The 20340-nt window shown below is 32.3% G+C and overlaps 5 protein-coding genes across 5 annotated transcripts; 2 read left to right on the forward strand and 3 right to left on the reverse strand.

Moving 5' to 3' along the window:
* Positions 1-180: 180 nt before the first annotated feature.
* Positions 181-1002, reverse strand: LOC112905058. The gene is made up of 2 exons (XM_025976668.1): positions 746-1002; positions 181-395 (listed from the first exon to the last, which is right to left on the reverse strand). The coding sequence occupies exons 1-2, from the start codon at positions 951-953 to the stop codon at positions 196-198; spliced, it is 408 nt and encodes a 135-aa protein (XP_025832453.1). The 5' UTR covers positions 954-1002; the 3' UTR covers positions 181-195.
* Positions 1003-6047: 5045 nt separating this feature from the next.
* LOC112905057 lies at positions 6048-7480 on the reverse strand. The gene is made up of 2 exons (XM_025976666.1): positions 7110-7480; positions 6048-6533 (listed from the first exon to the last, which is right to left on the reverse strand). Exons 1-2 carry the CDS (start codon positions 7396-7398, stop codon positions 6169-6171), a joined length of 654 nt encoding a protein of 217 aa, XP_025832451.1. The 5' UTR covers positions 7399-7480; the 3' UTR covers positions 6048-6168.
* A 463-nt stretch (positions 7481-7943) lies between these two features.
* Positions 7944-11598, reverse strand: LOC112905056. Its single transcript, XM_025976665.1, has 3 exons — positions 11330-11598; positions 10087-10256; positions 7944-9135 (listed from the first exon to the last, which is right to left on the reverse strand). The coding sequence occupies exons 1-3, from the start codon at positions 11538-11540 to the stop codon at positions 8809-8811; spliced, it is 708 nt and encodes a 235-aa protein (XP_025832450.1). The 5' UTR covers positions 11541-11598; the 3' UTR covers positions 7944-8808.
* A 2035-nt stretch (positions 11599-13633) lies between these two features.
* LOC108736223 (pre-mRNA-splicing factor srp2) lies at positions 13634-15982 on the forward strand. Its single transcript, XM_018468574.1, has 6 exons — positions 13634-14798; positions 14862-14999; positions 15060-15259; positions 15325-15461; positions 15515-15842; positions 15955-15982. Exons 1-6 carry the CDS (start codon positions 13786-13788, stop codon positions 15963-15965), a joined length of 1827 nt encoding a protein of 608 aa, XP_018324076.1. The 5' UTR covers positions 13634-13785; the 3' UTR covers positions 15966-15982.
* Positions 15983-16957: 975 nt separating this feature from the next.
* On the forward strand, positions 16958-18620 carry LOC112905060 (zinc finger CCCH domain-containing protein 15 homolog). The gene is made up of 6 exons (XM_025976671.1): positions 16958-17054; positions 17116-17317; positions 17377-17618; positions 17683-17937; positions 17998-18231; positions 18293-18620. The coding sequence occupies exons 1-6, from the start codon at positions 16980-16982 to the stop codon at positions 18488-18490; spliced, it is 1206 nt and encodes a 401-aa protein (XP_025832456.1). The 5' UTR covers positions 16958-16979; the 3' UTR covers positions 18491-18620.
* The last annotated feature ends 1720 nt before the right edge of the window (positions 18621-20340 follow it).

Consider the following 20340-nt stretch of genomic DNA (forward strand, 5'->3'; position numbering starts at 1 on the left):
TTTTCTTCCTTTGCTTACCAGTATTTTTGTTTTACTTTTATTTATTTTATTTATGGTTATATTAATTATAATTTCTCTATTACTAGTGCTTATGTTGTCAAAAGTTAAGAAATGTCGCAGAGAATTAGACACTCACCTAAATAAAAAATAAACATACGTTTGTTAGATACCTACGTCAAACTTTGTATCCGAAAATTAACTCTTTTTGCCTATACTAAAACTTACAAGATTCGCATTTCCTGATGCACATTGCAAATTTAACTGGAATTTGATCGCAGGTATAGGAGCATATCCTATTGCAGGTTCTATATTCTTGAATTCATTTGTTGTAACGATTTGTAAAACATTCGAAACCAGACTGGCACTAAAATACTTTGAGCCGCTAAGTTTCACACCTGAAATAAAAGGAAATTTAACTTAAATTAACACTTTAACATCAAAATGATGAAATAAGTAAAGTTCATAAGTTTCTAAGTTTGGATGTAGAAGGTAATCTCCAAAACTACTCATCCAATTTCAAAAATTCTTTCACTAATATTTGGAATGGACATTCTCAATGGATATAGACTGAATATTATTCCATTAAAATTTAAAGTTACTTTTTCAACAGAAATCAACGAAAAAACGGTCAAGCAAATGTATTTCTTACGAACCTATCTTAACAATAAGAGATATATGAATGCATTTTGTAGTAAAGTTCCAGTGTTTAGAAGGGAATTTGTTAAGATTAAACGCTTAAACCTACCGGATACGCCCTGAGTTGAGAAATTAGCAACTACACCACTGAAATCATCCCTAATTGGAGAATTAACATACTCCATAAGAAAATCATCTTCTTGCACTCCATTAATAACACATCCTGCAGCTTTATTACTTGGATTTACAGCAGCACCCACTGACAAACCGAACAACGCCAATAAAATGGAAAGAGACGAAATCATTTTTTGTTTCATTTTGTATGATCTTTCTTTATTCAATATCAATATTGTGACTGAAATTGTTTAGAAACTCTCTCTTTTTATATTTGCTGCCGAATTTGTTATCAATAGCTTTATCAATATATATACCTAAGCATTTATTAGTAAGCATAAAATTTTTAATGTTTGACTGTATAGCTCGTCCAGCACATAAGTCGTGTATAGTCTTGCAGGGAACATAATATCTCTATTAATAAATTCCTAAAGACTTTTTAGGGAACGGAATCCTTATAATGTGTATGTCAATTCTTAAACCTACAAAATTTGAAGGTAAGTCAAATACCTTTTTCCGAGCATTTTTTTTAGTCAATACATCGCCGTTCTTTTCAAATTATTAACAATCGTCTGCATGACAAATGCATGGGCTTTCATGGTCGTATTTCATGGTATAATTTTACGCGCTGTCTGATTCATTTCAGAGATTTCGAAGTAAAACTACCGAGCGACATCGTCTAGTTTAGTTTAGACCATTGCTTACACGGCATTCAGAAGAACACCCCTTAGATTCCAGATCCGTCTGCTCTAGTCCAACTTTTGCTGTAGATTCCTTGGATCACTTAGGCAAGTGTTGGGGCAGTAATATTCACAGATAATAATTCACTCTCTTCTGGTTTCAGGTCGTCCTTATTCCTTCTTACCCCAACCATTCCCACAATTTCTAATAGAGGACCTTACTAGGTGGGAACGAAATGCCCAAATGTTTTAGAAACGAGATATAACTTCCCACGTTGTCAGTGCATCATTACTGAAGATGTCAGCCGCAATTGCCGACGAAACGTCTGGACCTAACAGTTCATTTAGAGCGCGACCCTTCAACCTGAATAAGTCTACCACTCGCTCGAAACAACCATTTTATCTAATACAAAAACTCTGATGGAAAATGGACCGTTTTCAATTTCGTCAATTTAAATTATGTGGAATGTACTAAATTAAAAACGTAAATGCAATCAACCGTTTGCTTTTCATGTTAGATAATTTAATACAAAAATTAAGAAAAAGTTGGTCTACAAAAATGGGCCTCCGCCTTGAACAGATTAAGAGTGTAAAGGCTGAATTAACAACCATCAGATGATTCTCACGCACTTTGAAAATAAATACTTACTATCACAATCAAATGGTCCTATTGATCTACAATTTTCTGGGCAGTTTTTGTAGACCTGAACCCTGAAAATGCCAATTTCACGATAACCTTTTACTGATGAGCACTTATCGACCTCGAAGCATACATGTTAGGTGAGCTACTTTCTGATAAAATAATAAAGTGGTCTAGAAACATGTTGAGCAGTATTACGTAGACTACAAAAAAAGGGCATAAAACAGTACCGTGACTGGTAAAAACCATTGATGGACATGGAAATTTGGAATATTGAGGATATATCCCTTAAACACTAAGGAAAGATCTCCGAGAAAGGTCCGCGGGGGGTTGAAACGGATTGGTATAGTTATACTTGGGACGATTAAAATTGGCAAAGTCGCAATAAATTATTTATCTGTGAGAATGGACTTATCTCCCTTCTTGTTTCCTCTTGGAACTGTAGTCATTTGCTGCGTTTTGAACATGCTCTTGTTAAGTAAGGAAATGCTTCATGAGTGGTATAGACAAGGTGAAAAGAGATAACCGATAAATAGTAAGCGGGGCAGCGGTTAGAGGTTGTTTAGATACGCATAAGATCAGGGCCGGCTTTATAACTGTGTGGTTGGAATTATATCTTTGAACAGGCGTTTTTGCTTTCAAGTTCAAGTTTCTTTAAAGTCCAATGTTGGCAACTTTTTATTCTGCTTGTCTGCATCTTTTTCTTTTACACATCAATTAGTGTAATGTTATTCTTTTTTTTATTAGTGTCCGCTGCAAATCCTACCTGACATCTCTTTTCTATGTTTACGATATTCCCTACAACGTCTGTCGTTAATAAAAATAGGCGTACTGTCAGCAACCGCCCTAGTCTAGTCAGTAAGTTGAAAGAAAAAACTAAAAGCGAGAGTTTTATTGCAGACTATGCCAATTTTGAACATCCCAACTATATAAACATTAGTTCTTCAGCGAAGCGGGTGGGTTATTTTCTGGTATAAAAAGATTTACTTTGATCGTTATTAATTCATTTGTATTATTATATTTGCAAATAATAATTAACCAAATTTTACGTATCAAACTTGCCGAAGAAAGCTGCAAAAAGTTTGAGGAATTACATTTCCCTCTTTTCCAAAAACCTGATTTTCCACTCAGAATTTTACACAAAAACACTCCATAATTGAAAACCACGAGATAGCATGTAGGAACTTGTATATAAAACTTATCTATTTATATGTATTTAGTTATTTTTTTCATGTGCTGTCGTCCTTACACTTAATCAAACGTGAATTATTTTTCAACGTTTGACACTTCATAATGCTAAAATTGGAACAAAGATATCATTTTTTCATATATATCCCATTTATATTGTACTTACCTATATAAGTAACATATTTCAATGCATTCTAAGCAAGTATATAATTTTATACAGTTTAATGAAATTACTTTTTTATGCTTCAAAGAGATATTCAGTAATTCCGTTTTATTTCATTTATTACCAACTGTGGAATCTTTGCAAATTAACATAGGCACAAATCAGAGCTGATAGGATGAATAACATGACAAAACTCACGCCAACCATTTATTCCTGATGGGGGCTTTCTCAAGGACACAAGTGTTGTAAATATTAGGAAAAAATTGATAGGTAATTTTTGGTGACTTATAGAAATGTACAGTTAGCAGTAACTACTACATTTCTTGAGTTATGTAGAAAACAAAATTCCAAATAATTCGGCGTGTGTAAAAGTACAATAATTTTCAAGTGAGACATTGATTACAAAAACACATAAGTACGTATAGATAAAGTAATAAGTAGAGTGATTAATCAAAATTTCATTTAAATTAAAGACATTACAATGGTTGAGATAAATAACAAAATATTAAATGCCACGTGGTGACGTTAATACTAATCAAAGTATGTAACACCACAAAAAAGCAAGATAATAAAGCATAGTATAAAAAGTAATACAAAAAATAAGAAAGAACGCATCAGGATCGTATTTTCAAATTGTTTATAAATGTGAGCTTCAATTAAATGTTTAATACGTAGTTAGTTAATTATATATAAATTAGTCTATAACGTTCTACGACGTTTTCCGATTCCCAATCTCCTTTGTTCTTCTTCTAATGCTCCTTCTCTCATCTCGCTGTTAATCCCCTCGATCCAGCTTTTCACGGGTCCTCTTTTTTTTTTCTACCAGCCAATGTCCATAGTAAAATTTGTTTTGATATCCTCTAAATCCTCAGCATCCGTACGTGATCGTATTATCGTAGTTGTTTTCTTCTTATATGTTCGATTATGTCATGAGAGACGTCCATGATTTATCTAATTGGTGGACCGTTCCTGTTTCAGCTCTTCTAGCGACTCTTCTCCAGAACCTCATTTCTAACATCCTAAGCATTATTTCCGACGTGTGTTTTAGAGGTCAAACTTTACTATTGCATGTTACTACCTATAGACTTGGTAATGGTAGTGAGAATTCTGTACTTGTTCTTCCTAGACACACTTTGTTCCCGAAATAAGCTATTAAGCGACGCTACGGTCTTCCTATCTGATTTACATCATTATTGCAGTCACACCTGCGAGCTTGTCATGACTTAAAAAAAAATAGTGTCGATAGTTGTGAGACCTATGAAAATTCGAAAACTTACCCTTCCTTAAACGTATTAATTGACCTTTTAGCGGAAGGAATATTACTTGAAAGAAATGAAAATAATAAAAAAAAAACTGGAGAATAGCGCAGGGTCGAATTGCCTACAATAAAAGGAAATCACTTCTATGCTCGCGAACGATTAATTTAGAAATTCGAAAAAGATTGTTAAAGGTGTATGTTTGGAGCGCGGCGTTGTACGGGTGCGAAAAATGAACGGTGAGCGCGGCGGAAAAGAAAAGGTTGGAAGCGTTCGAAATGTGGTCTTACCGGCGAATGATAAGGATACCATCGATAGAGAAGGTTAGAAATGAAGAGGCATTATAAAGAATAAGAGAACATAGCACTGCACAGAAGTCAATATGAAATAGACGAGGTAGGTTTGTAGGACACCTTCTTAGGCTTGAAAGTCTAGTCAGAGACATATTAAAGGCAAAAACGGGAGTTAGGAGTGGTAGAGGTAGACCTAGATTAGATTACTGTTCGCAAATGGTTAAGGATGTGGGATGGTTTAGGGAAATTCGAACCACAGACATTGAAACAAAGAACACTTACTCCGAGCACATTCTTGTAGATCCCTTTATTCAAACAGTAGTAAAATTGTTTTTATTTATATATTAAGTGTTAAAATCTAGTAAATCAAAATTGAAAATTTCAAATACTAAAAATACATTTTTCCTAGAAAAAAATATATTAGAATTGCTTCAAGTAGTTTAATTCATAAATGAATTAAATTTTCCGTTTAGTCTCGTATTTCGTCTTGGTCCTGCACATTCGGTCTTTGTCTTGATTATATTTGTTCAGTCTTGGTTTTAATCCTGGTCTTGTTCGTGCGATCTTAGTTTTATTCCTGGTCTTGTTCGTTTAGTATTGGTCTTGGTCTAATATAAAAACAATCTTGGCCTTGATCTTGATCTTGCGAAAATTCAAGGTCAAGATCAATTTTGCTCATCACTTTTCATACAATTTCTTCTCATTTTTAATTTAGATAATTTTGAATACGACCAATTTTGACAATTTTTTTTCAAATTATAAAAAATATACTTGACACTGATTTTGTGTTACATGACATCAGTCATACACAGTGGTGGATTTCTCCCCCTATCCAAATTCTTGACTTGAAATCGATGATTTATATGGAAAAGCTCTTATCACTCGAGTTTATTTTGACAAAGGATCATTGCATTTCTTGAGGGATAATAATAATATAATCTTGTGATGATAACAGTTCTTATATGATTGTTTTGGAATGGTATAGCGCTGTATATACTAAAAAATAATTTAAAACGATGTGCATGTCACCTTATCAAGTCAATTGTTTTATTCTTCCACCAACAAAACTTACAATAATACGTTACTATATAATAATTTATTTATTTTTAAAATACATATTATTTACTTGTTTATATCAATATGTTACTAATTTAATGGTGAGTACTAAAGAATATTATTGCATCAATTGAATAAGGTGTTATTTTTCCTCAGAGTTTGGTGTATAAGGTGGTGGTGGTTGTAGGGCTGTAGATGGTACAGGGCGTCTTGTTTTGTGCATTAGTTTAAAACCGATGGCTGCACATATAGCAAGAAGGATCGTCAGTAAAAGGAAGATATACACAAAACCTGATAGATAATCAGTAAAGAAAATTAGTATAGTTTTGGGCCCATCCCAAACAACCACCACTGACGCAGTGGCTGAATTTAACGAATTGGTACTCAAAGCAACTATGTCGAACAGAATTATTCCATTGTCAAAATCGGTACGTTTCAGAGTTTGCTTCAACTGTATAGTCACCAGTTTACGGAAAGGCGATTTAACGTAGAAATAATTAGTGTAATCTGAAACATTTGTACATAATTATGGTAAAAAGTAATAAGGTTTTAATAAAAAAAATGAGAAATAGCTAGATCACTTGGGAAAGAAATAGGGAAATACCTAGAACTACAAAGGGTAAGGATCATTTATAAAATTTCTACAAAATTAAAAAAAAAAGTAGATAGGTAAGTATCTCGTGGGGAGTTGTAGTTCTCATAACGCTTTTGGGTAGAACAGGGGCAGCACGTGAACTTAAAGTGGAATAAACATGATTAAAGGTACGAAGGGATGAAAATGACGAGGGAGAATAAAAATAGGAATGAAACAGCACAAAAACATGAGCAATAGGAAGAGTAAGTTCAGTTATTAGAATGAATATGTAAAAATTTGAAAAAAAAGCGAATAATTTATAATCTGAAGCCGGTCCTGGGCGTGAATTGGCAACGTAAACTGAAATTGCGGTAATAATTAAGAAGTTATCAATGGAGAATGTAAAAAGTGACGATTGTGTTGTGTAAAATACATATTTCCTGTATTTGGGTACTTTCTGCAGCTGTACAACACCAACCGCCCCTATTTTTTTTAATTTTAATACATACTGCTGTTTTGCATCCTCAGTATAACACTATTGACTTGTCCAACGAGCAATATTGGTTGTTGGAATGTTAGTTCCAGATCGCCCTTGTAGAAAGCTACGTAAGTGTTACGTTGGAATGAAAAACCTCCGTCGTTGATAGGTAGCGGGGGTAAAGGTGGCGGGAGTAGTTTTACCAAAATTGCTGCGCCAGTTGAGCACGACTCCTTGTTGTTCTTCGTAACTTTGATATCAAACAGGATAAACGGGTTAGTTGCCAAAATTACACGTGGCAATGGTTTGACTACTGTCATTAGAATCTTGTCTTTTATCAAGATTGGTTTGAAATGATTGTACCAGTCTGAAAGAAAAGAAAAAAACAAATTATACAGGAAGTAAAAGAACAAAAGGCTAAAAGTCTTTAAATGGAAAGATGAAGGTCACACCATTCAGTTAATAGTGAAGAAGAAGGAAGACACTATAAACCATTCCAATTGATCTTCAATAGCAGAATACGCCCAAATATCATATTTACAATTGTTAAATAAAAAAAAGTTGTAATTTATTTTTTTGGACTGTTCGGTCGTGGTTAGGGTTGCCAATCGTACTTTATTATATTGTAGTATTGTACTCTATTTCGACTGTGCGTACGTTATACTTTACAAGACGCATAAAGTACGCAAAAATACTTTATTTAAGGCCTTAAGTAAACATCGTAATTTTGTAAGCGATTATTCGAAATTCAGAGTACTTTCAAATCAATAATATTGCACAGAAAGATGGCAAGCCATATTTACGGAACAACCTAATTTCCCAAATCTGTTCAAAGTANAACGAAAGACCTCAATTTAAAGATAAAAAGATGGTGTAGTAAATATTGGTTTGAAGGAATCATTAGCAGGTATCTATTGTAAATACGTTGTCGCCGTAATCTCCATTAAATATTTTCGTGGATTGCGAGGTATTAGCTATGTACTTATGCATAACAAAGTAAGTACTATGTTAAATAAAAGTTTGCAAATATATTGCATATGAGGTAGCGTCTTTTTAAATAAAGACACCTTCTTTTATTCATAGTTTATTGCTCTAGGGCTGCCATCCTTCAGGTTTTCTTGGATTGACCCTAGTTTAAAGGTCATTCTGTTTAGTAGAAATCAATTAGACTATTATTGCGACTAGTATTACGATTCCTGATTTGTATAGTTAATAAAGAATTTTGTAAATATTGTTACATAAGATCCATAAATTTTTATTTCGATCACTCGTCAAAGGTTGGTGCACCTTACCTACCGGGTTAGTAGATCAATTAGCGACTGTTTTAAGAGCGAAATTAATAATAATCGAGGACTCAAATCCAAGATAATAAAGAAGCAAATAAGACAGAGTGGTGAGGCGGTTTGTCGTCTTCACTCATCTTGTGATGATTCCCAGCCATTCCTAAATAAATGTATAAAATTCTTTGCTAATTTCAAAAGGAAACGTTAAAAATAAGTTATGTAAAACTGAGAGTACGGAGTAAACTTAACTATCATAAATGGCGAATCGACGTGAAGACTAAGATAACTCAATTTGTGCAAAAAACAGAATCATTGGGACGTTAGGGAATATAGATTTTAAGCGACGGAACAAAAAATTTGAATATCAGCTGCAGGAATCCGTTAAAGGCGAACTGCCGATAAGTTTGAGTTTGAGATAAGTTTGGCTCTTCAACATTTCGATTTTTGTTATAATATTAAGCATATACTTACTGTAGCACTTAGATTTAGTTTTATAGTTGATGGTGCTTCAATATCTTTTAAACTTGTTAATGTAGTAAATGTCTGCCTTGTTGTAGAATCGGTTGATGCTGTGTCTATCGAAAAATAGTCGTTTTCTTCTATCGAAAATGATAGTCGATTATTAGTCATATCAATGTCGAATGCACTCAAGCTCTGATTATCAGTTAATTGATGATTAGATGGTAAGGAATTTTGTACGTAAATATACTCATAGATTTCTTTTTCGAAATAAGGATCGTGGTTGTTAACGTCTGTTAAAGGCTGTACAAATCTCTGAAACAAACAAATGAAATTGGTAAAAAAAATAAAGAAAAAAGTTTTTTTTTAATCTTTAAGTAAACTAAAGTAGCTTGAACCTGTATTTGTTGGCGAACGAAATTTATTTGTAATTGTATTATTCTACTTAGTTTACACGTTACTACAAAAATCTAGCAAAATTATATGTACGTATATAACGTTCAATGCACTTATAAAAAAAGAAGAGATCCAATTGCAATGCAAAAGAATGTGAAAACTTGGTCTTTAAATGACATGAACGTACAGCATAACAATTGAAACTTTTCTTTTTTGTCTTACTTGATTCAAAGCAAACAGAAGAAGCACTTCTTCTTGGTTAAAGAACTTCTGAACATGTTGAATTAATAACAAGAAAAAAAACATGAATTCAAGAAAGAATGAATTGGAGAAACACTAAAAGTAACAACTCTCTTTTTTAATTAATCTCATCCACTCCTTTTATTTGTCATCTTACTTCATTCAAAGCTAATAGAAGAAGCAATTCTTCTTTGTCAAAGAATTGATGAACATTTGAAATTAATGCAAGAAAGAAATACGAATTCGAGAAACAATGAACTGAAGAAATTACACACTTAATAATTAAAGCTCACGTACCTAATACCTCTCTTTTTATTTTATTTTTTATTTCTTCAACTCCTTTTCTTTTTCATCTTTCTTGATTCAAACCGAATAGAAGTAACAATTCATCATCGTCAAAGAATTGCTGAACGTGTTGAATTGAAGACAAGAAAAGAAACACGAATTCGAGAAGGGATGAATTGGAGGATTTCTCCTATATCTCATCTACACAAGTTACCCTCACTAGTTTAACCCTCGGTTGTAATAATTCGTATTTTTTTATTTTTATAAGGTTAAAGCTTTTCGCGATCAAATTAAAGTCGAATTTTTTATGAGTTACGTGTCTTAGCTATGCATACTAAAACTTACAAGACTTATGTTTCCTTTTATACATTGAAGATCTAACTGGAATTTTATCTCTGGGAAAGGATCATATCCTATTTCAGGTTCTACATTCTTGTATTCATCTGTTGTAAAAATTCGTAAAGTATCAGATTCTAAAGTGGCATTAAAATAGTTTGTGCCACTAATTTCCACACCTGAAATAAAAGAAAAAATTTAACTTAATTCCAACATCAAAACGATGAGTACGACTCAAGTGTTTCGATTATTTTCCCATTGGAGCGCAATTAAAAAAAGCAATTTAATATTTTGTTTTACAATAAATAAAGTATAATTAGTCTAAATAGTTGTGATTAAATGAAAAGAAAAGATCTTTAGATAAGTATATTGTATAAGACTTTTATAAAATGTCTTATTAGTTAGATAAATCGTTGCGAATAGATAACAAAAAAAATGTATCTATTTGTCAGTGCTACGACATGTAGGTATAAATAGGGTTGCCATTATTGCCAAAACAACGACAACAAAAACAATTCACTCAAATCATGATAAATTAATCGAAAACCAGTTTAATTATGTTAAGAAGAATCACCAGGAAGAGGTTTTAGACCATTCATTTTATTCTCATTACACGCATAGAGGCTGCAGCTACCTCGACTTTTCTGGTGGAATTGAAATATTGATGAACGGGACAAAAACGGGACAAGTAACAATACGGGACGTGATATTTAAATACGGTGACAGTCCCGTATATACGGGATGTATGGCAACCCTAGGTATAAAGGACTGTATGGTTTTTAACTTTTCTGAGTTCTAGTCAATCAACTGGTGAAACATTCCTTTAAGTGTTTTATTTAACTGATTTTAACCATTTTTCATAATTATAAATTCGCCACAATCTTATCAAAAATTAAAATAACAGGATATTACGAAGCAAATTAATTACTCATTTTACAATACAAACACTAACTATTGAGCAAAATCAATGTCTGAGATATAAGATAAGCATGAAATTGTATTAGAAAAAATCTTCTGTTTAGTAAAGATACGTTTATAAAAAGCAAAAATTTCTGGTGCAGCCGGTATTAAAAAGAACAAAGTTGTCTAAAGATACTTGTTAAAAGCTGCCCTACGTTTTAATTCAACTGAAAAAAAAGGGAAAGAAGGGAAAACGACCTTCAAAACATTTGACTACAGTATAGATCCAATAAAAACAAATAAGTAAATTGATTTAAAGAATTTGTTGAGATTAATAAATTCCTAAACCTACCGTACACGTCCTTCGTTTGGAAAGTAGCTATTGTACCCTTGAAATCGTCCTTAATTGGGGTATTATCGTACCCCATGTTAAAATCTGCATCTTGCATTCCAGAAATAACACATCCCGCATAATTGTAAAGGCTTGGTTTTTCATCAACACCCTTTGATAAATCGAATAGCAATATTAAAAAGTAAATAGGTAAAAACATTCTTTGTCTCATTTTGTGAGATCTTTCATTATCCAATACCAATATTGTAACTGAATTTGATTAGAACATCTTTTTTTCTACATTGGCTGGCGGATTTGTTATCAATATTTTTATCAGTACATGTACATATGTATGCATGTATTATTAAGCATACATTTTTGTTTGCTTGTATTGTTAGAGGGAGGGAGCATTACTTTTTTGATAAATTCCTAATAATTTTTTGAAATTTAAAAATTTTAAGGCAACTTAACTAAATGTATTATAAAATACGTAACATAACGGTTTGCTTACACTGGCACTGAAGTGTAGAGGACGGACGGTGCGAAGCGAACGGACGAACGACGGAGTTCTATGCACTTATCTGTTTATTTGTTGGTTATTTCATTCCCACCATTTGCTAATGCTGATGGGAGGGTAGTTCCTTCGGAATACACTGAAGGATAGTGCGGAAGCCCATCTTCAGCCTCCTTTCAGTAATCGTGGGAATGGGTGGGTGGTGATTCGGATGAGAAAGACGAGACGGACGAAATGAAGGCAAAAGAGAGTGAGAGATTATTTGTGGAATATTACTACCCCAGCATTTGCTTAAGTTATCAAAGGAAACCATAGAAAAACTTGGACTAAGGCAGTCGGATCCGGAATTGAACCAGTGCCCTCCCGAATGCTAAGGATAGTTTAAACCTCTAGAAGTCTAAGTCATGCCGCTCAGTTAGTCACAAAGGCAACGCTGGTATTTTAAAAATCCACTGCTCGGAACTGAAGTGATTAATGATTTGATGCGCTGCGTTCCGTGCCGTTCAGGTTCAGTGTAGGCATACCTTTAAAATTTATTTAAATCCATAAAAACTTTAAAAAAAAAAATAAACCGACCTAAGTAATTTTGAGTCGGCGCTAAACAATCAATTACCTTAAATTTAAAGAAATAACCATTGCAATGTTAATTTGATTTGGTTATTTCTTTAAATTTTCAAAATTACTTAGATACACTTACATTAGTTGAAGAACTTAGTTATTAAGGTTAATAAAATAAAGGTTTATTATTTTTTGCTTTTCAGTTTTTTCGGCGGTTTAATTTTTTTTAAAGTTTTTATTTTATAATATTTTGTGCTATAGTCTATTAATTACTACTAATACTACTATTATTTTCCTACTACAAATCGTTCCCTGTTTAGATTTTTTTCCAAGTTTATATGGGACCAACTTCGGGGTATACCCTTTCCAATAAAAAAAGAATTATCAAAATCGGACTACTCTGTAAAAAATGGGTGGTCATACATAAAAAAGACAAAAAATCGACGCTTCTACTTGAAAACCTTCTCCTTTTTTTCGTCGATTAAAAACTCCCATTAATTTGAAATTACTGAACAAAAAAAAGTGTTCTTCTCAAAGATAATGAATGATAGAAGGCTTTACTTGTCGATAATCCATAATCGATTAAAGGAAACGAAAGTAAAGTTTCAAAAAATATATATATTAATAGTTCACAACAATTGTTTCAATTTTTCAAAAGATGATGCCGCTCTTTGATGATAGAATATCCTTATATAAGGTTTCAACTTGCCACTAGTGTATACAAAGAAAATTTGATTTCAACATCTAAAAAACCCCTTTAGGAAATAACAAATTTTCATTTTTTAAATTATTGGCAGTGATGATTTGCTTTTTGTAATGAACTATTTAATTAGCTTTATATTTAGTTACTATTTGGGTAATTAGGTAGTACTAAGTACCTACAACCTGCGTTGTTATCCGATGCTGTCTTATTTTTTAATAGTTACGATTAAAAAAAAAGGAAAAGTGTAGAGCATTTATTAGCAAAATATTAAAATTTTTATAAATGTGTTTAACAACAATCTTTATTAAATTTCCCAATGCCTCCACAAACGTTTAATTGTAATTAAAGTTAAGAAAGGTTTATATTTTGTGATTTCTTTTAAAATAGATTTATTACATTTTCAAGGTCTTTGCTGACATCTATTAATGTATTTTCACAAATAAGTCTTAAATACCGTATACTGGTGGCCTCTATAGGCCGATATCTAAAGGAAAGCGGATTTGTTTATCTACCAGACTACAGGTCACTTTATTATTTCAACCGTCAAATGTCAAGTAAGTATCAGAAGCTAACCAAAAACAATTCTGAGGTTAATTAATTATGTTTTGTTGTTATTAGTGCTTAAATTTTTTCATTATCCTTGATATTATTCAAGAAAACTACTTATATTTAAGTAGATTACGTTAGGTTACAGCCATAATTATGTATCGAACAGACAAACAATTTATGAAAAATCCGGCTACAACACCGTCACGAATATTCATAGGAAATTTAGGCGAAGGACTGATTCCCTTAGATTTAGAAGAAAAATTTAAAATTCATGGGAATATTTTAGGCCTTGTTCTTCAAAGAGGGTTTGCATTTGTACAATACGAAAAAGAATCCGAAGCTCATTCAGCTATAGAGAAAGAGAATGGTTGCATGTTCCGGGGTCGAAAGCTCACTGTTAAACAAGCTTTTGATAAAAAGAATCACCAAAAGCCCCCTTTTCGTCAGCAGCAGCAACATCAACAACAGCAAAATCAGCAAACAAATCAACAAAATCAAAGACAAAAACAGGACAGAGGTGGCTTGTTGCCAACACCAATTCTCAGGGATAATCCCAGTGATAAACAGATAGAGTCACACCAGGATAATAATGAGGCATTAATAAAACAGGAGCCTGATATTTCCCCTAGTATTGATAATCAAGGGAGAGAAGAGGGAAATGACACAGCCCCTGGAGAAGACTTTTCTGAAGACAATTTCTCTTTAAACAAGTTTATTGCACATGATCCGGATGAAAATCATTATCAACAAGACAATCAAGTACCACAAGAAAATGAAGAAGATGCCTATTCTCATAACAGATTTAAGCCAAAAGAACAAGTTGATGATTCTTACTCTCATAACAAATTTGCATCTTCAGAAATTGATAATGAATCTTATCCCCACAATAAGAGCGATAATGATTCTTATTCTCCAAAGAAATTTCGAGATGATCCCCACAAGAAATTTTCAGGGAGAGAACGTGGTACTAATGATGATTCTTATCCACATAATAAATTTCTTCCAGCTGATCGTGAAGAAGATAAATATGCACATAACAAATTTACAGTAAGAGATCGTGATGATGACACACAATCAGTGAATAGAAAGAATGAACCAACTGATTCCTATGTACCTCCAGCAAAAAGAGGACGTGGAAGAAAAACTTTTAATCAGGACAACTTTAGGTAAGAATTACCTTTCATTTGAACATACTTTTAGTCATTTAATTGTGATTGTTATTGTGACAGAGATGGTCCACGTTCAAAATTCTATGGTAGAGAAGAACCATATCCACCACAACCTTATGTACCACCCCCAGCTGTGGAAGTCCCTTTACCACCTGAGAGAAATGACTGTGAAATAATAGTTGTGTCAAAGCTTTTAACGTAACTATGTCTTCTTTTTAAATACAAAGCACATATACTGAATTGTCTGTTAATTTTTAGAGAATATGCTGAATTTATTGAACAGAGATTAAAAAACTTAGGGTTAATAGTTGATTTGCTCTTCCCTAATGAAGATGTACCACTTGGTAGAGTTCTTGCGAGTATATCCAGCAGAGGTTGTCTATATGCCATTTTAGTCATGCCACAAAATGAGGAAAATCGTAGTCTTACATTGAACATATTGCATGGTCTTCCTCAAGGTACTAAATTTCATATAATATTGGATTAAAGTATGTTTTCTTATTTGTAAGGGTTGTTGTTATAGAACACAGAAATATGCCAATAGAAGACGCCCTAAAACTTATTAGTCGCAACTTTGAAGCCTATATGAGGGGCGATAAGACAAATAGAGCAAATGGGACAAGCATGTCCTTAGAAGATCGACATCCAGAACAAATTCAGGTACGTTTTATTCGAAATAATTGTTTCATTTTTGATTAATTTCTATGTATTAGGTTCTTTTTAATTTACTGGCTGAAAATCGTCAGTTAACGACTCTTCAGTATGACAAAATTTTAAAATATTTAGAAGAACGGAAAGAACTACAAAGTCAATATGAAAATAAAGAGGGCATCGAGAAAACAATCGAGCCTGCAGTAAATAATAAAGCAGCCGAATTACAGAACCGTATATTGAATATTTTGAACAAATCTGGACAGAATGAATCTCCTAAACCTGTTGGGGCTCCGGTGGAAACAGAAGCTGTAACTCCCACACCTTTATTGAATGACCCTTCAGTCCAAAAGGCTCTTGACAGTTTACTCTCTGGAGAAATGTTTAAAGGTACAATTTAAAGACTTTTTCCCTTTGTACTATCTTTTTGTTAAAGGAATTATCTCCTGTAGCATTTAAAAATACAAAATGTAACAATTAGTTATATTTTTTCTTGTTGCAGGGAGTTTCTAATTTCACAGGACAAAAATAAAAAAATGTGGCGCTTTATATCGTTAAAATTAAGAATTAATTGTAAACGATTCTTAGATTACAAAGTATTAATGTAATATATAGTAATTATTAATCACTTAGCTAAGCAAGTTATTGTACGAATATTTATAATTTTATTTTATGATAATTAATTGTTTAAGTAACCTGATTTTTAATTAACAGGTTGGAATGCATTTACGTGTTAAAAATTTACTTAGATGGAACCATTAAACGAGCTCTTCGTTTTTAAATTTAAAAACCTCGGTATGGTTTTTTTTTGTTAGGGCAATGAACTATTGAGCTAAGCGAAATTGTCCCAAAATCTAAAATCATTAGTATGCAATGTGTGAATAAATACTATACGAGTGAAACAAGTCCCTACCATAAGAGTAGTGCTGTAAGTATATGTGATGTATGAGGGAGGACGTAAAAGTAACAATTGTCTACTCATAAAAATTTAAAGAAAAAGGTGATTGTGCTTCCTTGCACTTTCCCTAATTAAGTAATTTAAAAAAGTCTAGAAGATAAATAGCTGCTACGAGAGCTGCTTGACAAAAATGTCTATCAAAGACACACGCCGACTTGGTGGAAACATTGGCGGACCCTGTGCATGGGGTTTAAACTGATCAGAACATCCAAGGAAGATGAAAATTGCAAAGGACGCCCATTCATGTCCTTCACCGGGAATAACTTGAAAAAAAGTTCAAGATAAAATAGTGACCATTAGTTATATAGTTGAAGAAACAGGGGCCTTATGCGACTACTTTCAAACAATTGTTGCTAACGAACCGCGTAAAAAAAAGCTCTTGCATATTGGATATGGAGAATGTTAACCGAGGAAGAAGATTTTTGTTTTTCTATTGAGAACTTACATGTAACTGATTTAGTTGTTTAAACACAAGTTTATTACACGAAATATACTTACAGAAAAACTTAATTCTTCTAAATTAAAAATGTACACGAATACNAATTAATCAATTAATTAAGTTGTAAATCATGCCACCGAAAAAAGCACCAGCGGCCGGGCCTAGCAAAAAAACCGAACAGAAAAAGAAAGAAAAAGTTATCGAGGTATTTATTAAAAATTTCATGCTAATATTATGAACATATGAGTTTCACGTGTAGCTTTCAGGATAAAACATTCGGATTAAAAAATAAAAAGGGGGCTAAGCAGCAAAAATTTATTCAACAAGTAGAAAAGCAGGTTAAATCTGGCGGTCATCATCCAGTTAAAGAAGATCCAGCAAAGAAATTGGAGAGAGAGAAGAAACTTAAAGAACAAAAGGAATTGGCAATGCTATTTAAACCAGTCCAAACACAAAAAGTGGAAAAGGGTACTAATAACTATAAAATTTAGTTATTTGTTGCTGATGTAGTTTAATTAATTGAATAGGTGCAGACCCGAAATCAATTGTATGTGCATTTTTCAAACAAGGCCAGTGTGGCAAAGGTGATAAATGTAAGTTTTCTCATGATCTTACAATTGAAAGGAAGGCTGAAAAACGTTCTTTGTATGTGGACATGAGGGATGATGAACTAGAAGATACGATGGATAATTGGGATGAAGAAAAACTTAAAGAAGTAATAGAAAGAAAACATGGTCAAAGTAACAAGACAATGCCTCATACTGAAATTGTATGTAGTGTTTTTACTTACAGTGAATTACCGAATTGATTTTTTAAATAAAACTTAATTTTAGATTTGTAAACATTTTCTAGAAGCTGTCGAAAAGTCAAAATATGGTTGGTTTTGGCAATGTCCTTCAGGAGAGAAATGTATTTACAGGCATGCTTTACCACCTGGTTTTGTACTTCAAAAAGATAAAAAGAAAGATGCCAAGAAAAATGAAATTTCTATTGAAGACTTAATTGAAAGAGAAAGGGCTGCTTTGGGACCTAAACAAACCAAAGTAACTTTAGAAACATTTTTAGCTTGGAAGAGGAGAAAAATTGAGGTGATAAGAACATATTTTATTCCCATGTGTAGTGTAAACTAATTGTATTTCAACTTTTAGGAAAAAATTGACAATGCCAAAAAAGAAGAAGAGAAAAAACGAAGTGATTATAAAGCAGGCAGACAAGTTGGTCTTTCTGGTAGAGAAATGTTCAGTTTTAATCCTGCCCTTGCTGCTGAGCAAGATATGGAGGAAGGGGATGAGGCATTCGATTCATATGCTGTAGAAGACGAAGATGAAGGCATAGAATATAAAGAATTAGTTTTAGACAACCTTGCATTAGAAGCACAAGAAGTATGCTGTTGACAAGACAGAAAGATACTTAATTTTGTTACATAATTTTTTATTTATTTAGGCTGATGATACAGGGACATTGGCTCTAGAGGGGAGATTAAAAAATAATAATTTGGGGCATTCTGAAAAAGAGAATGGAATATCTGAAGGATCCCAAGATGATAATATCACTAATGTACCAATTAATGAAAATTTGTTTGCAGATGAGGATTTAGATGGTCTTGATGAAGAATTAAATGACTTGGATATTGATAAATGATATTAAAAGGTGGACTACATCTACATAAACAGCTGATATAATGTAGAACATCAATAAAAATGTTTTAGATAAGCTGTAAAACATAAATTATGTCTGTAATTTTTATCAATAAGAATTAATCGTTTACATACTTCTTTTGTTTGCATTGGAATAGTGTGGTTTGATGAAAATTAACGATTATTTATTTTGTCTTTAGTGTCACTCAAAATATAAACACATTACAGTAAATTTATGTACAATTAACTGATTGAAGAATATTAATAAACAATTTTAATTTACATACGTATCTACATATGGTGTGGACTTAAGAATAATACTTAACACTACTCTTACAACTAGAACAACTGTAATACAAATAAATGGAATTGGAAAATAAGGATATATTCGTACATATTTTTCAACATTATTCCTCTTATCATATAATGCAATTAATAATATGTTATCTAATATAAATATAGCTTCTTTCTCGTTTCGTTGAGTACAGACTTAGACATTTGCACTTTTCATTTTGGTACCCTCACGACTATATGTATATATTTAACAGATGATGCTCGTGAAAAGCTCGTCTCAAGGAATTTAAACTTTTTCAGTAACTGAAGTAAATAATTTATTTACTAAATTAGCCTTTTTTAGATAGATTATATTGTTTGTATGGAAATTCGCGGTATAATATTTAAATATACTTCTCAATGCAATCCTACAAGTGGTGCCATCTGTAGTATAAAGCTGCATTTAGTGGAATTTATTGTACTCAACAAGCTTCTCAAGCTTACTTGCAGATGGCAGCATATGCTACTCAATTTGCAAAAATATTGATGCTATTTTTAAGTTCTCCTAACAGATGGCGATTACTCCTCCGTTTTTAAACAAAAACGGAAAATTATAATTAATTACTGTGTTATTTGAAATCAACGCTAAGATAACAACCCTATTTTAAGAAGGAACACCGTATATATTAATGCCTTTTTATTTTAAATTTAAATAATGTACTTAAGGGCAGTATAAATGAATGTATATTATTAACCCCGAACTTTTACTTGCACACAGAGTGCATTAAAAAATAAAATCAGGGAAATACCTAAATGTAACTTTTCTAATAGTACAGGAAAATGCATGAAGATGGTGCAGCATGCACGTTGAGAACGTTAGCGGTTGTGACGCCCGTAAGCGTCGCGGCGCCACAACTTTCCAATCAAATCAAAACACCAGTTGTATTTCGACTACCTGTATTGGAAGGGATCCGGTTATTATTGTCGCGTTTTTGTTCCCGTCTATTTACTGAACATATTTTTTAACAAGTGCTGTTCCCTTTCTGAAATTTAATGATCGATTATTGTGATTATAACACGACCCTGGCGCCTTTATCATATCATCTTATCAAAAAAGTTTTACGAAGAAAATAGTACTGTAGGAAACAATGGTTTGTTATCCAATGGTAAGGCTTTTTAGTATCTAGCAAAATTAAATAAAGGTAAAAAAATTAATTTATGGCCATGTGGTTACTTCGTGAATTGGCGGTTTTGTCTTTTTTTAATAATGATCATGCAGTATAATTGCTTTATTTATGAAGCTAACAGGTGATGCTTATTTTAATTTAATAATTTATACTTTACAATTAAAATAAATTAATTAAAGGATAATTTGTATTGAGACAAGAAATTCATAAAAACTAGAATAGCATCAATGAAAAGGCGAAAATTTATACTTACCAGTAGTGCATGCTTGGTTATTTGTTATAAATTCTCAGCCAAAGTTGATATGTTCATAAATCATGTAAGTACCCATTAAAGTGGTAAAATAATGTTTGAAAAAATTATACGGTGGAAAATAAATATGTTTGAAGCATTTAA

Source organism: Agrilus planipennis, unplaced genomic scaffold (genome assembly GCF_000699045.2).
Source record: "Agrilus planipennis isolate EAB-ADULT unplaced genomic scaffold, Apla_2.0 scaffold126, whole genome shotgun sequence".
Classification (NCBI taxonomy): Eukaryota; Metazoa; Arthropoda; class Insecta; order Coleoptera; family Buprestidae; genus Agrilus; species Agrilus planipennis.

What these genes read in the sequence shown, in the direction of transcription:
- LOC112905058 (XM_025976668.1), bottom strand. Translation starts at nt 953, where the DNA reads ATGAAACAAAAAATGATTTCGTCTCTTTCCATTTTATTGGCGTTGTTC. An exon ending in CTCAACTCAGGGCGTATCCG is followed by an intron (nt 396 to 745) that starts GTAGGTTTAAGC and finishes CTTTTATTTCAG; the next exon opens with GTGTGAAACTTAGCGGCTCA.
- LOC112905057 (XM_025976666.1), bottom strand. Translation starts at nt 7,398, where the DNA reads ATGACAGTAGTCAAACCATTGCCACGTGTAATTTTGGCAACTAACCCG. An exon ending in ACTGAGGATGCAAAACAGCA is followed by an intron (nt 6,534 to 7,109) that starts GTATGTATTAAA and finishes CAAATGTTTCAG; the next exon opens with ATTACACTAATTATTTCTAC.
- LOC112905056 (XM_025976665.1), bottom strand. Translation starts at nt 11,540, where the DNA reads ATGAGACAAAGAATGTTTTTACCTATTTACTTTTTAATATTGCTATTC. An exon ending in CCAAACGAAGGACGTGTACG is followed by an intron (nt 10,257 to 11,329) that starts GTAGGTTTAGGA and finishes CTTTTATTTCAG; the next exon opens with GTGTGGAAATTAGTGGCACA. An exon ending in TAAAAGGAAACATAAGTCTT is followed by an intron (nt 9,136 to 10,086) that starts GTAAGTTTTAGT and finishes TGTTTGTTTCAG; the next exon opens with AGATTTGTACAGCCTTTAAC.
- LOC108736223 (XM_018468574.1), top strand. Translation starts at nt 13,786, where the DNA reads ATGTATCGAACAGACAAACAATTTATGAAAAATCCGGCTACAACACCG. An exon ending in TTTAATCAGGACAACTTTAG is followed by an intron (nt 14,799 to 14,861) that starts GTAAGAATTACC and finishes TTATTGTGACAG; the next exon opens with AGATGGTCCACGTTCAAAAT. An exon ending in ATTGCATGGTCTTCCTCAAG is followed by an intron (nt 15,260 to 15,324) that starts GTACTAAATTTC and finishes TTGTTGTTATAG; the next exon opens with AACACAGAAATATGCCAATA.
- LOC112905060 (XM_025976671.1), top strand. Translation starts at nt 16,980, where the DNA reads ATGCCACCGAAAAAAGCACCAGCGGCCGGGCCTAGCAAAAAAACCGAA. An exon ending in AGAAAGAAAAAGTTATCGAG is followed by an intron (nt 17,055 to 17,115) that starts GTATTTATTAAA and finishes TGTAGCTTTCAG; the next exon opens with GATAAAACATTCGGATTAAA. An exon ending in AACACAAAAAGTGGAAAAGG is followed by an intron (nt 17,318 to 17,376) that starts GTACTAATAACT and finishes TTAATTGAATAG; the next exon opens with GTGCAGACCCGAAATCAATT.